Raw genomic sequence first — 16974 nt, forward strand, 5'->3', positions numbered from 1 at the left:
TACTCTCCGTTTTCGGCACACCTCTTTATGATCCGAAAATTCTAGATTTCCAATTTCAGGCAAATAGGATAAAAACTTCGGATTCTAGAAGCCCAAGAAGTAAAATCGGGAAATCGGTCTATATGGGTGCTATACCAAAATATGGACCGATACTCACCATTTTCGGCACACCTCTTTATGGTCCTAAAATACCTCTAGATTTCCAATTTCAGACAAATTGCATAAAAACTACGGCTTCTATAAGCCCAAGACCCCAAATCGGGAGGTCGTTTTATATGGGGACCATACCAAAACATGGACCGATACTCACAATTTTTGGCACACGTATTTGTGGTCCTACAATACCTCTAGATTTCCAACTTCAGGTAAATTGAATAAAAACTGCGGTTTCTATAAGCCCAAGAAGTAAAATCGGAAGATCAATCTATACGGGGGCTATACCAAAACATGGACCGATACTCACCATTTTTGGCATACCTCTTTATGGTCAATAAAATACCTCTAGATTTCAAATTTCAGGCAAATTGGATAAAAACTACGATTTCTATAAGCCCAAGACCCCAAATCGGGAGGTCGGTTTATATGGGGACTATATCAAAACCTGGACCGATATAGCCCATCTTCGAACTTGACCTGTCTGCAAGCAAAAGACGAGTTTGTGCAAAATTTCAGCACGATTGCTTCATTATTGAAGACTGTAGCGTGATTACAACAGACAGACAGACAGACGGACATCGTTATATCGTCTTCGAATTTCTCCCTGATCATGAATATATATACTTTATGTAGTCGGAAATCGATATTTCGATGTGTTACAAACGGAATGACAAACTTATTATATCCCCGTCACCATTCTATGGTGGTGGGTATAAAAAGTGTTGTTCCACCAAGACAACGCACCGTGCCACAAGTCATAGGGAACGATGGCAACATTCATGAATTGGGCTTCGAATTGCTTCCCCACCCACCGTATTCTCCAGATCTGGCCCCAGCAACTTTTTCTTGTTCTCACACCTCAAAAGGATGCTCGCAGAGAAAAAAATTGGCTGCAATGAAGAGGTGATCGCCGAAACTGAGGCCAATTTTGAGGCAAAACCGAAGGAGTACTACCAAAATGGTATCAAAAAATTGGAAGGTCGTTATAATCGTTGTATCGCTCTTGAAGAGAACTATGTTGAATAATAAAAACGAGTTTTGACAAAAAACTGTGTTTTTTTTTTGTTAGACCGGGGACTTATCAGCCAACCTGTTATATGCATTACTAATTATGGACCAATATTTACCATCTTAGGTATGAACACTAGACGGAATTTCAAAGGGTTTGGGTTAAAAATAAGCCTTGAGGAGAGCAAAGCAGTGAAATTTGGATATCGGCCCATACGAAATACCGATATCAAATATCCAATTACAGTAGATCGGCTGAAATATGGGCCTTCAGTAAGTTCAAGAAGACAAATCTGGATATCAGAACATATTTGGTCCCCATATAGAATTTTGACAAAATTTTCTATAGAAATAAAATTTTGACAAAATTTTCTGTAGAAATAAATTTTGACAAAATTTTCTGTAGAAATAAATTTTGACAAAATTTTCTATAGAAATAAAATTTTGACAAAATTTTCCATAGAAATAAAATTTTGACAAAATTTTCTATAGAAATAAAATTTTGACAAAATTTTCTATAGAAATGAAATGTTGACAAAATTTTCTATAGAAATAAAATTTTGACACAATTTTCTATAGAAATAAACTTTTGACAAAATTTTCTATAGAAATAAAATTTTGACGAAATTTTATAGAAAAAAAATTTTGACAAAATATATATAGAAATAAAATTGTGTAAAACGAATGGAAAAAGAAGAGGAGGCACGCTCAAAATAAACCCAGCCAACTGAATTCAAATCGATGATTTGACAGTGGCATAGGAAAAGAAATATGTTTGTTTCGAATTTATTTCGGCATAAGCCGGCTATCAATGTAAAACCTTTTTTCGGAGGGTTAAAGTGTGATTTTTGTTGGGTTTAATAAACTGCCTGAATTTATTGTGATAATTGGTTGATAGTTTTGCTGCAAGTAGAGGATGCTGATGAGGAATGTGGTAATTCCGAAACGTGCGTCCATCCAACCATCTTGCAGTCTATAGGGCTTTGCCCAAATAAATTTGACAAACATTCTTTTCCTCTGTTGGTTAAGCTACACTTGTAGTTTAGTCAATGTATGGTTTTAAGCCTCAATAAAAAACAACAAATAAAATTGTAGACAAAATTTTCTATAGAAATAACATTTTGACAATATTTTCTATAGAAATAAAATTTTGACAATTTTTTTTTTAAATAAAATTTTGACAAAATTTTTTATAGAAGCAAAATTTTTACAAAATTTTCTATAGAAATAAAATTTTGACAAAAATTTTTTTAAATAAAATTTTACAAAATTTTTTCAAAACAAAATTTTACAAAATTTTCTAAAAAAATAAAATTTTGACAAAATTTTCTATAGAAATAAAATTTTGACAAAATTTTCTATGGAAATAAAATTTTGGCAAAAGTTACTATAAAAGTAAAATTTTAACAAAATTTTCTATAGAAATCAAATTTTGACAAAATTTTCTGTAGAAATAAAATTTTGACAAAATTTTCTGTAGAAATAAACTTTTGATAACATTTTCTATAGAAATAACATTTTGACAATTTTTTTAAATAAAATTTAACAATAAAATTTTCTACATAAATAAAATTTTGACAAATTTTCTATGGAAATAAAATTTTGTCAAAATTTTCTATGGAAATAAAATTTTGACAAAATTTTCTATGGAAATAAAATTTTGACAAAATTTTTTATAGAAATAAAATTTTACAAAATTTTCTATAAAAATAAAATTTTGACAAAATTTTCTATAGAAATAAAATTTTGCACAAAATTTTCTATAGAAATAAAATCTTGACAAAATTTTCTATAGACATAAAATTTTGACAAAATTTTCTATAAAAAACAAATTGACAGAATTTTGTATAAAAATAAAATCTTGACAATATTTTATATAGAAATAAAATTTTGACAAAATATTCTTTAGAAAAAAATTTTGACAAAATTTTCTATAGAAATAAAATTTTGACAAAATTTTCTACAGAAATAAAATTTTGACAAAAGTTTCTATAGCAATAAAATTTTGACAAAATTTTCTATAGAAATAAAATTTTGACAAATTTTTCTACGGAAATAAAATTTTGAAAAAAAAAAATTACAGAAATAAAATTTTACAAAATTTTACATAAAAATAAAATTTTACAAAATTTTATATAAAAATAAAATTTTGACAAAATTTTCTATAGAAATAAAATTTTGACAAAATTTTCTATAGAAATAAAATTTTGACAAAATTTTCTATGGATATAAAATTTTGACAAAATTTTCTATGGAAATAAAATGTTGACAACATTTTTTATAGAAATGAAATTTTACAAAATTTTCTATAAAAATAAAATTTTGACAATTTTTTTGTTAGATAATATTTTGACAAAATTTTCTATAGAAATAAACTTTTGACAAGATTTTCTATAGAAATCAAATTTTGACAATTTTTTTAAATAAAATTTAACAAATTTTTTTTTTTAAACAAAATTTTCTATAAAAATAAATTTTGACAAAATTTTCTACAGAAATAAAATTTTGACAAAATTTTCTATGGAAATAAAATTTTGACAAAATTTTTTATAGAAATCAAATGTTGACGAAATTTTCTATAGAAATGAAATTTTGACATTTTCTATGGAAATAAAATTTTGACAAAAGTTTCTATGAAAGTAAAATTTTGACAAAATTTTCTACAGAAATAAAATTTTGACAAAAGTTTCTATAGAAATAAAATTTTGACAAAATTTTCTATAGAAATAAAATTTTGACAATTTTTTTTAAATAAAATTTTGACATTTTTTTTTTTAATAAAATTTAACGAAAATTTTTTTAAAATAAAATTTTACAAAATTTTCTATAAAAATAAAATTTTGAGAAAATTTTCTATAGAAATAAAATTTTGAGAAAATTTTCTATAGAAATAAAATTGTGACAACATTTTCTATGGAAATAAAATTTTGACAAAATTTTCTATAGAAATGAAATGTTGACAAAATTTTCTATAGAAATAAAATTTTGACAAAATTTCTATAGAAATAAAATTTTGACAATTTTTTTAAATAAAATTTAACAATAAAATTGTCTACAGAAATAAAATTTTGACAAAATTTTCTATGGAAATAAAATTTTGACAAAATTTTTTATATATAAAATTTTACAAAATTTTCTATAAAAATAAAATTTTGACAAAATTTTCTATAGAAATAAAATTTTACACAAAATTTTCTATAGAAATAAAATCTTGACAATATTTTCTATAGAAATACAATTTTGACAAAATATTCTATAGAAATAAAATTTTAACAAAATTTTTTATAAAAATAAAATGTTTCATTGGATTAAAATTTAAAAAAAAAATTCTATATAAATCAAATATTGACAAAATTTCCTATAGAAATAAAATTTTGATAACATTTTCTTCAGAAATAACATTTTGACAAAAGTTTCTATAGAAATAAAATTTTAACAAAATTCTCAATAATAACTGTGATGGTTGATATAATAAGGAAATCCTTGAGCCTCTAAATAAAGGCCCTCTACAAATTCATTCTGACTACACTGCTGGTATTTATCCAGTTTCCATATTGTGCGTGTGTTGAGTTGTGCGTTTTATACGACGTTATCAAAAATTAAAATTTAATGTTTAGGCAAAACGTCGTAAAAAACCGTGTGAATGGAATGCTTGTTTGTTTAGTTTTTCTCTTGTTTTGCTCTTTTATCTCTGGACGGTGGAGAAATTAAAAATTTTGACCGAAATATTATACGGAGGAAGTTCGTTTGGCTCGTCAACGGAAGAATAGATTTAGTCCTTTATCTTCTTAAACAAAGGATAATATCCTAGAATGAATATACTCTGGTATAGGAGGAAGTTGGCTCTTTTAAAAAAAGAGGAAGCTGATTTCTTGGTCATATTAAGATTGGAAGTGGAAAATGTGTCCTATTAAAGGAATATAATATTGGTTGATATTAACAGGAAAGTTTTTAAAGATATCCTAAAACGATTAACGATTAATTTAATATAAATAGATTTATGGTTCGATTTTACACAGAAAAAAATATGAACAATATTTTTCCAATGAAAAAGTTAAATTAATTCTACAAATAATTCAAGTAAATATTTAATAGGGTAATTACGAATTAAGGTGCTTTTCGTTGTTCGACTCAGTTTTCGAAAAATTGCAAACTTATAGTTTACGAAAAAATTCAGGATTTTAATGGAATTTTAGATTTTTGTGTTGTGAATTAATAAATTAAGCTTCTTTTCGATCTGTTTTTTTTTTTTTATATAAAAATTCCGAGATTTACAGGATTTGGATGGAATGGAAATCACCAATTTATTTCCGCTTCGATCTAGGACCCATACTTTAGGAGATATGAGTGACTAACCAATCAAATGTCACGAAAAGTAATCTGTTCCTGAGTGTGGGTGTGAGTAACAAATTCCGGAAAAAATTCGCTCATGAAAATACACACGCTCACGAACATAATCACGCTCATGAGTTAAATACGTGTACAATTTTAGTCACACCTTTTATGGTGAAGATTTTTATATCGCTCCTGATTTTAATCATGCTCGCGTTTTGCAGGATCAAGTTTACCACTACCACGTAAATTACACAGACAATTCTAGGATTGACTATAAATTTAATAACGTATGTTTCTATTCAAATTCGAGAATACTTTTTATGAGTGCATACACCCTCAAAAAAAATCGCTTCTTTAACATATGTTCCAAACATATTTTGCAGGAAGCACATATATTATTGGATACTGCCGAAACATTAATATGTTTGTTTTATGTGAACATATTATATGTTTGGAAGCATTTTGAGCCCAAAAATATTATATGCTTGGAAGAATTTTTCCCAAATACGATTGTGCTTATTCCCTAACATACTCGTTATTTTCACTTCCACGAAATATATTTGTTCTTGGCACCTTTTTCTGTAATACAAATAATGTTAAAGAAATTATTCACTTTTATAATTTTTTTAAATTTTACCTTTCGCCTGCACGGAGAATCGAACCGAGGACCATACAGTTTGTAAGCCAACACACTATCCACTGGGCTACGTAGCTGTTATGGTCACCAGCAGATAATTATCGTTATAAGTTACATTTATATAGCATAGTTTGCAGCGCCCACGAGCCCATGCAAACATAACATTATTTAACAGAAACATACATTTGTTTGCCACGTGGAGCAGTGGTTAGCATGTCTGCATTGCATGCAAAGGGTCGTGGGTTCAATCCCTGCTCCGACCGAGCACTTTTTTTTTAATTTACACATTTATATTTACACTATATTAAAGTTTTATAATAAAACTTCGAAATGTGGGTTATTAAAGATTTATAGTCAGTAACAGTGCTTGATATAAACGAAATTGACTGATTTTTGGATAAAATATTATTTTTTTATTGCAAAAATAACAAAATAAACAAAACACATGTCCACACATACATAAAATGCTGCTCTCAAGGCGAAAACATATGCTGTTTGTTTTTAAAATGTCTATTCTCTTGGTACCGAATGTCTTTATTCAAATTAAATAATATTTAGACTTAAGCATATCAAATTTTTGGCCTTATCATAAAACAGTTTTCCGAAACAACATACAAGCGGTTTCACAGAAATTGTTCTCTTTTGACTCTTTCGCTGTGTTATGTTGATATCTTTCGTCAACTCTCCCGGTTTCCATCTCTATTTCTTTCTCTATACTCTCTCTGTCGCTTTGAATAAAATATCACAACATATGTATGTTTAGTCGAAATTTGTAAATTTATATATGTTTGCATTCACACATATGATTTTTATGAAACATTCATGCCCCAAACATAATATATTCTAACATATTAACATAGATGTCCCAAACATTTAGTGTTAGTTTAGGAACATTACATGTTTGCACTTAAATATATTGTGTTTTAAAATTGTGCCCGAAACACATTTTGTTTATATCGGAACATATGAAAAACATATTTTTCTAAGAGTGTAGATGCGAATAAGAGTTTCATCCATTACCCGTTATCCATTACCTTCTTCAGGTTCTGCAGAAATTTACGGAGTTTATCAGTATCCCTTCCCGCCTCGTCTTCTTGTCCTGCATTTGAGTTTGTCAGTATCTATTCCAGAAATGGATATTAAGAATTTAGTTTTTACTTTGAAGTATAATTTGAATTTTTAAACTGGCATTTGTTTGTACGTGAATAGCTTTGTGTTAATATAACGCGAAAAGAGAAATCTGTAACCTAATTTTAATTGTATTGATCCTAGATTTAAAGCCACATAGGTCGCTAAAAAATCTGTCAAAATTTTCTATAGAAATAAAGTTTTGTCAAAAATTTTTATACCCTGCGCCACACTGTGGAACAGGGTATTATAAGTTAGTGCATATGTTTGTAACACCCAGAAGGAGACGAGATAGACACATGGTGTCTTTGGCAATAATGCTCAGGGTGGGTCCCTGAGTCGATATAACCATGTCCGTCTGTCTATGAACACATTTTTGTGATCAAAGTCTAGGTCGCAATTTAAGTCCAATCGCCTTCAAATTTGGCACATGTTCCTAATTTGGGTCAGAATAGAACCCTATTGATTTTGGAAGAAATCGGTTCAGATTTAAATATAGCTCCCATATATATCTTTCGCCCGATATGCACTAATATGGACCCAGCAGCCAGAGTTTTATACCGATTTGCTTGAAACTTTGTACAAACATAACACTTAGTCGTATAGTCAAGTGTGCAAAATTTGATTGAAATCGGTTCAGATTTAGATATAGTTCCCATATTTATTTTTCGCCCGATATGGACTAATATGGCCCCAGAAGCCAGCTTTTTGGCCGAATTTGGTTGAAATTTTGCACAGGGAGTAGATTTAGCGTTGTAGCTATGCGTGCCAAAGTTGAAATCGATTCAGATTTAGATATAGCTCCCATATATATCTTTCGCTCGATATGCACTTATATGGACCCAGAAGCCAGAGTTTTATCCCGATTAGCTTGAAATTTTGCACAATGATTACAATTGGTAGTATAGTCATGTGTGCCAAATTTGAAATCGGTTCAGATTTAGATATAGCTTCCATATATATTTTTCGCACGATATGGACTTATATGGCCCCATAAGCCAGAGTTTTGGCCCAATTTGGTTGAAATTTTGCACTAGGAGTACAATTAGTAACATAGTCATGTGTGCCAAATGTGATTGACATCGGTTCAGATTTAGATATAGCTCTCATATATATGTTTTTCTGATTTCGACAAAAATGGTCAAAATACCAACATTTTCCTTGTTAAATCGCCACTGGTTAGTCGAAAAGTTGTAAAAATGACTCTAATTTTCCTAAACTTCTAATACATATATATCGAGCGATAAATCATAAATAAACTTTTGCGAAGTTTCCTTAAAATTGCTTCAGATTTAAATTTTTCCCATATTTATACCCTTCACCACTACTGTGGTACAGGGTATAATAAGTTTGTGCATTTGTATGTAACGCCAAGAAGGAAAAGTCTGAGACCCATCGTTTAGTATACCGATCGTCTTAGAATTAAATTCTGAGTCGATTTAGCGATGTCCGTCTGTCTGTCTGTCCGTCTGTCTGTCTGTTGATGTATTTTTGTGTGCAAAGTACAGCTCGCAGTTTTAGTCCGATTGTCCTAAAATTTGGTATAGGGTCCTGTTTCGGCTCAAAGACGATCCCTATTAATTTTGGAAAAAATCGGTTCAGATTTAGATATAGCTGCCATATATATTTTTCACCGATCTGGTCATAATTGGCGTGTATATCAACCGATCTTCCTCAAATTCCGTACATCCGAATATTTTATGAGTCTCGCAAAACTTGCAAAATATCAGCCAAATCGGTTCAGATTTAGATATAGCTCCCATATATAGCTTTCGCCCGATTTACACTCATTTGCCCACAGAGGCCAAGTTTTTGCTCCGATTTAGTTGAAATTTTGCACAGGGAGTAGAATTAGCATTATAGCTATGCGTGCCAAATTTGGTTGAAAGCGGTTCAGATTTAGATATATCTCCCATATATAGCTTTCGCCCGATTTACACTCATATGACCACAGAGGCCAATTTTTAACTCCGATTTAGTTGAAATTTTGCACAGGGAGTAGAATTAGCATTGTTGCTATGCGTGCCAAAGTTGGTTGACATCGGTTCAGATTTAGATATATCTCTCATATATAGCTTTCGCCCGATTTACACTCATATGACCACAGAGGCCAATTTTTAACTCCGATTTAGTTGAAATTTTGCACAGGGAGTAGAATTAGCATTGTAGCTATGCGTGCCAAATTTGGTTGACATCGGTTCAGATTTAGATTTAGCTCCCATATATATGTTTTTCTGATTTCGACCAACATTTTCCTTGTAAAATCGCCACTGCTTAGTCGAAAAGTTGTAAAAATGACTCTAATTTTTCTAAACTTCTAATACATATATATCGAGCGATAAATGATTAATAAACTTTAGCGAAGTTTCCTTAAAATTGATTCAGATTTAAATGTTTCCCATATTTTTTTTACTAAAATTGTGTTCCACCCTAGTGCATTAGCCATCTTAAATGTTGAGTCTATAGATTTTGTAGAAGTCGATCAAATTCTGTCCAAATCGAGTGATATTTAAATGTATGTATTTGGGACAAACCTTTATATATAGCCCCCAACACATTTGACGGATGTGATATGGTATCGAAAATTTAGATCTACAAAGTGGTGCAGGGTATAATATAGTCGGCCCCGCCCGACTTTAGACTTTCCTTACTTGTTTTTTACTAACATTGTGTTCCACCCTAGTGTATTAGCCGACTTAAATTTTAAGTCTATAGATTTTGTAGAAGTCTATCAAATTCTGTCCAGATCGAGTGATATTTAAATGTGTGTATTTGGACAAACCTTTATATATAGCACCCAACACATTTGACGGATGTGATATGGTATCGAAAATTTAGATCTACAAAGTGGTGCAGGGTATAATATAGTCGGCCCCGCCCGACTTTAGGCTTTCCTTACTTGTTATAGAAATAAAATTTTGACTAAATTTTCTATAGATATAAAATTTTACAAAGTGGTGCAGGGTATAATATAGTCGGCCCCGCCCGACTTTAGACTTTCCTTACTTGTTATAGAAATAAAATTTTGACAAAATTTTCTATAGAAAAATAAAATTCTGACAAAATTTTCCATAGAAATAAAATTTTTAACAAATTTTCTATAGAATTTTTTTTTTTTGTTTGGTAGAATTTTCTCCAAATTTTGGTAGATTATTTATGGCTCGAAATAATAGTGTTCGTTGATATATCAAATGAGAAAATTCCAAATTTCTTGTAATATTAATAAAGTAGGCTAGAGTATCGATACAAATATGGTCAGTCATATATCACATATCCTAATCGATTCAAACAACGATTCTTTTGAAAATACTCACCTTCGGGACGCAGCTTAGAGCCACATTGAATTTGAGGATTACTATTATCCAATTGTAAATCTCGATTGGCTTCGGAGGATGTTTCACATTGTGACTCTGGATTGGCTATGGAGTTTTCACTGTTTTCCGAATCACAAGTTGTATTCAAGCTATGCAGTGTAGTAGTATCTGCCATTTTTTTTTATCTTTTTCAAACACTTTATTATTTTTGATTTCAAATAAATATCTTATACAATTTCTTTATCTTGGCTTATTAGTTAAATTTCTTATAAACTTCCTTTCTTTGGTTAAAAACAAAAAACAGAATTCCCACAAACATTTTTTCATTCATTCAAAAATCCATCTTTTGCGTTTTATGTCTGTCTCTGTCTCACTGTCTCTCTTCGTTCACTCGTCTCTAGGTTTGCTCTATTATCCGCTTCTTTTCCAAATGCAAACGCATGTTACACTCACAACGCACACAACAAACACACTGATGTTTGCTTGCGTTTAACTATTTCTAAGAACCCCAAAAAAAAAAAACAAATAACAAAAATATTTTCAATAGGAAACTATTCTGCTACTGCTGCTGCTGCTGCTGCGCTGTCCTCATTAGATGTGGCAGCAATAACAACAATGTCACGCAGGCAGGCTGTATTAACAATGAAAACATCAACATTTTATCAATACGCAGTTTACCGAGTAGTAGACCATTTGTTGTCCGTCCATCTGCTTGCTGGCACGCACACACACGCTCACCGTAGTAAGGAACCCGAAATTAGAATCTATGGCAATTCCTAAGTCGAGGCAACATTGAACCACCAACAACCATGTGTTTTTTTGTTGTTGTTGTTTTTTGGTTTTTGAAACAGGCTGCGTTCTTGGTTCCCAGTCAGTCATTCATTCATACTTCAAACGCATTTGTGATACCGTTGGCGTCCATTCTTTTTTGTTTTCTTCAATCGATGATTAAGAGTATCGGTTGAAGAAAAAACTTTGGTCCCATACACAATATCTTCGATTGATCTTTACTGATTGATGTTGGTGTTTTTTTATTTTTGGTTGCTTGTGGTGGATATGAATGACTGTAGCCGAGGCGACAACCAACATACGTTCAAATTATACCCGAAATCTCTTAATACTACGTTCACACTAGACATGAAATCATTATTTATAGTTCCAAAACCTTTCAAGTCATAGACCAATTAAAATAGAGACATACCTTGATAATTCACCATGGTTTTGTTTATTTGCAGAGCGCAGTCATTCCACTCAATTGCGCAGTCAAGTGACGCAATTTCTTTTTGGAAAACGAGAATTACCGTACAAATCAGCCAATTTGCATTACAAAAAAGGTGTCGATGGATAGAATTTTATATGCTTTTTCAATATTTGGTGTTTCCTCAAGAGAACAAAGGAAAGAAAACACAAATAAAGCCAAATTAAAAAATCACTCATTTGCAGACGAAAAAGAGCCATCTACGGTGTGCAGACAAACTACAGCGCTGTGAATTCACTTTCGTTGTCTATACCTTCCTTGGTCTATGTTTCAAGTATTCAAGCAGCTGTTTATAAACAGAAATCGTAAAAATTGGAACATTTTTGTAGTATGCTATAGAAAATGTTGTCCAAATTTTGTCAAAATTTTATTTCTATAGAAAATTTGCTCACAATTTTATTTCTATAGAAAATTTTATAAAAATTTTATTTCTATAGAAAATTTTGTCAAAGTATTATTTCTATGGAAAATTTTGTCAAAATTTCATTGCAATGGAAAATTTTGTCAAAATTTTATTTCTATAGAAAATTTTGTCAGAATTTTATTTCAATAGAAAATTTTGTAAAAATTTAATTTCCATAGAAAATTTGTCAAACAATTATTTCTATGGAAAATTTTGTCCAAAAATTTATTTCTATATACAATTTCTGTCAAGATATAGAACATTTTGTGAAGATTTTATTTCGATAGAAAATTTTATCCAAATTTTGTCAAAATTTTATTTCTATAGAAAATTTGCTCAAAATTTGATTCCTATAGACAATTTTGTCAAAATTTTATTTCTATGGAAAATTTTGTCAAAATTTTATTTCTATAGTCAAAATATAGAAAATTTTGTCAAAGTTTTATTTCTATAGAAAATTTTGTCAAAATTTTATTTCTATAAAAAATGTTGTCAAATTTTTTTTTCTATAGAAAATTTTGTCAAAATTTTATTTCTATAGAAAATTTTGTCAAAATGTTATTTCTATAGAAAATTTCTGTCAAAATATAGAACGTTTTGTCAAAATATTATTCCTATACAATTTTTTTTTTTAATTTTATTTCTATACAAAATTTTTTAAAAATTTTATTTCTGTAGAAAATTTTGTCAAAATTTTATTTCTATGGAAAATGTTGTCAAAATTTTATTGCTATGGAAAATTTTGTCAAAATTTTATTTCCATAGAAATTTTGTCAAAAATTGATGCCTCTGGAAAATTTTGTCAAAAATTTATGTCTATGGAAAATTTTGTCAAAATTTTATGTCTATGGAAAATTTTGTCAAAATTTTATTTCTGTAGATAATTTCTGTCAAAATATAGCGCATTTTGTCAAAATTTTATTTCTATAGAAAATTTTGTCAAAATTTTATTTCTATAGAAAATTGTGTCAAAATTTTATTTCTATAGAAAATTTGTTCAAAATTTTATTCCTATACAACATTTTGTAAAAATTTTATTTCTATAGAAAATTTTGTCAAAATTTTATTTCAATGGAAAATTTTATCAAAATTTTATTGCTATGGAAAATTTTGTCATAATTTTATTTCTATAGAAAATTTTGTCAGAATTTTATTTCTATAGAAAATTTCTGTCAAAATATAGAAAATTTTGTCAAGCTTTTATTTCTATAGAAAAGTTTGTCAGAATTTTATTTCTATAGAAAATTTCTGTCAAAATATAGAAAATTTTGTCAAGCTTTTATTTCTATAGAAAAGTTTGTCAAAATTTTATTTCTATAGAAAATTTGTCAAAAATTTATTTCTATGGAAAATTTTTCCAAAAATTTATTTCTATGAAAAATTTTGTCCAAAAATTTATTTCTATAGAAAATTTTGTCAAAATTTTATTTCTATAGAAAATTTTGTCAACATTTTATTTCTATGGAAAATTTTGTCAACATTTTATTTCTATGGAAAATTTTGTCAAAATTTTATTTCTATAGAAAATTTTGTCAAAATTTTATTTCTATAGAAGATTTTGTCAAAATTTTATTTCTAGAGAAAATTTTGTCAAAATTGTATGTCTATAGAAAATTTTGTCAACATTTTATTTCTATAGAAAATTTTGTCAACATTTTATTTCTATAGAAAATTTTGTCAACATTTTATTTCTATAGAAAATGGTGTCCAAATTTTATTTCTATAGACAATTTTGTCAAAACTTTATTTCTATAGAAAATTTGCTTAAAACTTTATTCCTATACAACATTTTTTAAAAATGTTATTTCTATACATAATTTTGTAAAATTTTTATTTCTATAGAACATTTTGTCAAAATTTTATTTCTATGGAAAAATTTATCAAAATTTTATTGCTATGGAAATTTTTGTCAAAATTTTATTTCTATAGAAAGTTTTGTCAAAATTTTATTTCTATAGAAAATTTTGTCAGAATTTTATTTCTATAGAAAATTTTGTCAAAATTTTATTTCCATAGAAATTTTGTCAAAAATTGATGTCTATGGAAAATTTTGTCAAAATTTTATTTCTATGGAAAAATTTATCAAAATTTTATTACTATGGAAATTTTTGTCAAAATTTTATTTCTATAGAAAATTTTGTCAAAATTTTAGTTCTATAGAAAATTTTGTCAAAATTTTATTTCTATAGAAAATTTTGTCACAATTTTATTTCCATAGAAATTTTGTCAAAAATTTATGTCTATGGAAAATTTTGTCAAAAATTTATGTCTATGGAAAATTTTGTCAAAATTTTATTTCTATGGAAAAATTTATCAAAATTTTATTGCTATGGAAATTTTTGTCAAAATTTGTTTCTATAGAAAATTTTGTCACAATTTTAGTTCTATAGAAAATTTTGTCAAAATTTTATTTCTATAGAAAATTTTGTCAAAATTTTATTTCCATAGAAATTTTGTCAAAAATTTATGTCTATGGAAAATTTTGTCAAAATTTTATTTCTATGGAAAAATTTATCAAAATTTTATTGCTATGGAATTTTTTGTCAAAATTTTATTTCTATAGAAAATTTTGTCAAAATTTTATTTCTATAGAAAATTTTGTCAAAATTTTATTTCCATAGAAATTTTGTCAAAATTTTATTTCCATAGAAATTTTGTCAAAAATTTATGTCTATGGAAAATTTTGTCAAAATTTTATTTCTATGGAAAAATTTATCAAAATTTTATTGCTATGGAAATTTTTGTCAAAATTTTATTTATTGTCAGAATTTTATTTCTATAGAAAATTTTGTAAAAATTTTATTTCTATAGAAAATTTCTGTCAATATTTTAATTTCTAGAGCTAATTTGTCAAGTACATCTTAGTTGAAGAGAAATATTGTGCATGCCACAATGAAATCCCGGGAAATAACACGAGAACACAAAACGTGAATATATTTCACAGATTGCCGTTGAGCAATGAAGGCAATAGCAGACATTACGAATCGATCGTAAACCGTATTGAAATGCAAACGGATGATCAAGGAATACTCAGAATATGGCCGGACACGCATCATATGGATGCCGGGACATGCCACAATAAAAGAAGACGTCATAAAGGCAAAAAACAAATACACTTTTTCACCTACCCCATAGATATTTGAATGCCAGTAGTTTAATTTATCGGTAATGGTTTGTGTTGTCGGTACAGTAATCCCTCGATTTACGTCGTGATTGGTTCCCGAATTTGACGACGTTAATCGAAACGACGTAAACCGAATTAAAAATTGCTCATACTTACACATAAGTGCATTGTATGCATGGCGTGTACATAATAAAAACTTTAACAATAAAGGTAATTCAGTCTTTTATTCATTCATATTCAGAATTTGACGAATTTTCGGTAAGAATTTCAGAAATAAATGTTTCGACGTCATTATCGTTGGTACTTACTTCACTTATGAAAGGAGTTTCTGATAAAGTTGGCAAAAAACTTGTCGACTTAAATCGAAGTTGGATGGAACAAAACATTTGACGACGTAAATCGAAACAACGTAAACCGAGGCGACGTAAATCGAGGGATTGCTGTATTCCGTTAACTATTATTCCACATATAGATGTCACTGTCATCAGCTAATTTGTGTATATAGATGTCAGTAGCATGCAGGCGGTTATGCTTAAAGGGAACCGTTAGTAGGTCAAATATAGATGTCGCCCATTGTTTATAGCAATTGTTGCCACTGTATATAGAAATTAAAGTCACTACTAGATGTCGGAACGGGTGGATATCGGCGCTTCACTCGTAATATGGTATAACTGATTACTGCAGACATCAAATATAGATGTCACCCATGTCATTGTGCTAATTGGCAGTACTGTGAGTTGATAAAGTTTGATATCTTTCTAAACATATGGCGAGAAAGGATTCTTCACCAATTGAAAAAAATGACCATTGAGCTGTTTGTGAACAAACAAATTCCAATCTGTTAGCTTTTAGTGCCAAGGGCATATTGGAAAGAGGTTTGGCACTAAAAAATACCATAGTGTCGATCATATCAAGACCGCCGTCGCCGGGAATGAGCCCAAATATCACAGAGCACATGATGGCCGACAGTTTGAGGGCCACGAGCCAAAGGTAGTCAATTCAAACAAATCTAAACTGATTCTAATGTTTGATATCGGTTGTTTTGATTTCGAACAGTAAAATTAAAAAATAAAATTAACAAGTATATACGGCCGTAAGTTTGGCCAGGCAAAATCTTATGTACCCTCCACCACGGATTGCGTAGAAACTTCTACTAAAGACTGTCATCCACAATCAAATTACTTGGGTTGCGGTAACACTTGCCGATGGCAAGGTATCTTAAAACTCTTTAACATCGTTAATTTAATTCAGTTCTTCTATGGAAGTCTACAAATAATTACCAACCGATATGAACTTTTCGCGGTAATTAGAGAGCCAGAATTAAAATATGGGGTTCGCTTTATATGGGGGCTATATACAATTATGAACACGGTTGCCACAGTTTTCTACCACAGAATTCTACCAGAAATGACAAATTTTTTGCTGTTTGGTAGATTGGTCGAATTCTTTGTGTTTTGGTAGAATTTGAACAAGTAAGGAAAGTCTAAAGTCGGGCGGGGCCGACTATATTATACCCTGCACCACTTTGTAGATCTAAATTTTCGATACCATATCACATACGTCAAATATGTTGAGGGCTATATATAAAGGTTTGTCCCAAATACATACATT

General features: G+C 29.0%; 1 protein-coding gene across 1 annotated transcript in view; it reads right to left on the reverse strand.

Annotated features, from left to right (window-relative positions):
• lin-28 (protein lin-28 homolog) overlaps nt 1-11034 on the reverse strand; it is a 31078-nt gene extending 20044 nt beyond the window's left edge. Inside the window, exon 1 of the mRNA XM_075305487.1 lies at nt 10579-11034. Within this exon, the coding sequence (XP_075161602.1) occupies nt 10579-10753 (175 nt within the window). The 5' untranslated portion in view covers nt 10754-11034. The remainder of the gene's footprint in view (nt 1-10578) is intronic.
• Nucleotides 11035-16974: the final 5940 nt, after the last annotated feature.

This window comes from Haematobia irritans, chromosome 4 (genome assembly GCF_050003625.1).
Source record: "Haematobia irritans isolate KBUSLIRL chromosome 4, ASM5000362v1, whole genome shotgun sequence".
NCBI lineage: Eukaryota > Metazoa > Arthropoda > Insecta > Diptera > Muscidae > Haematobia > Haematobia irritans.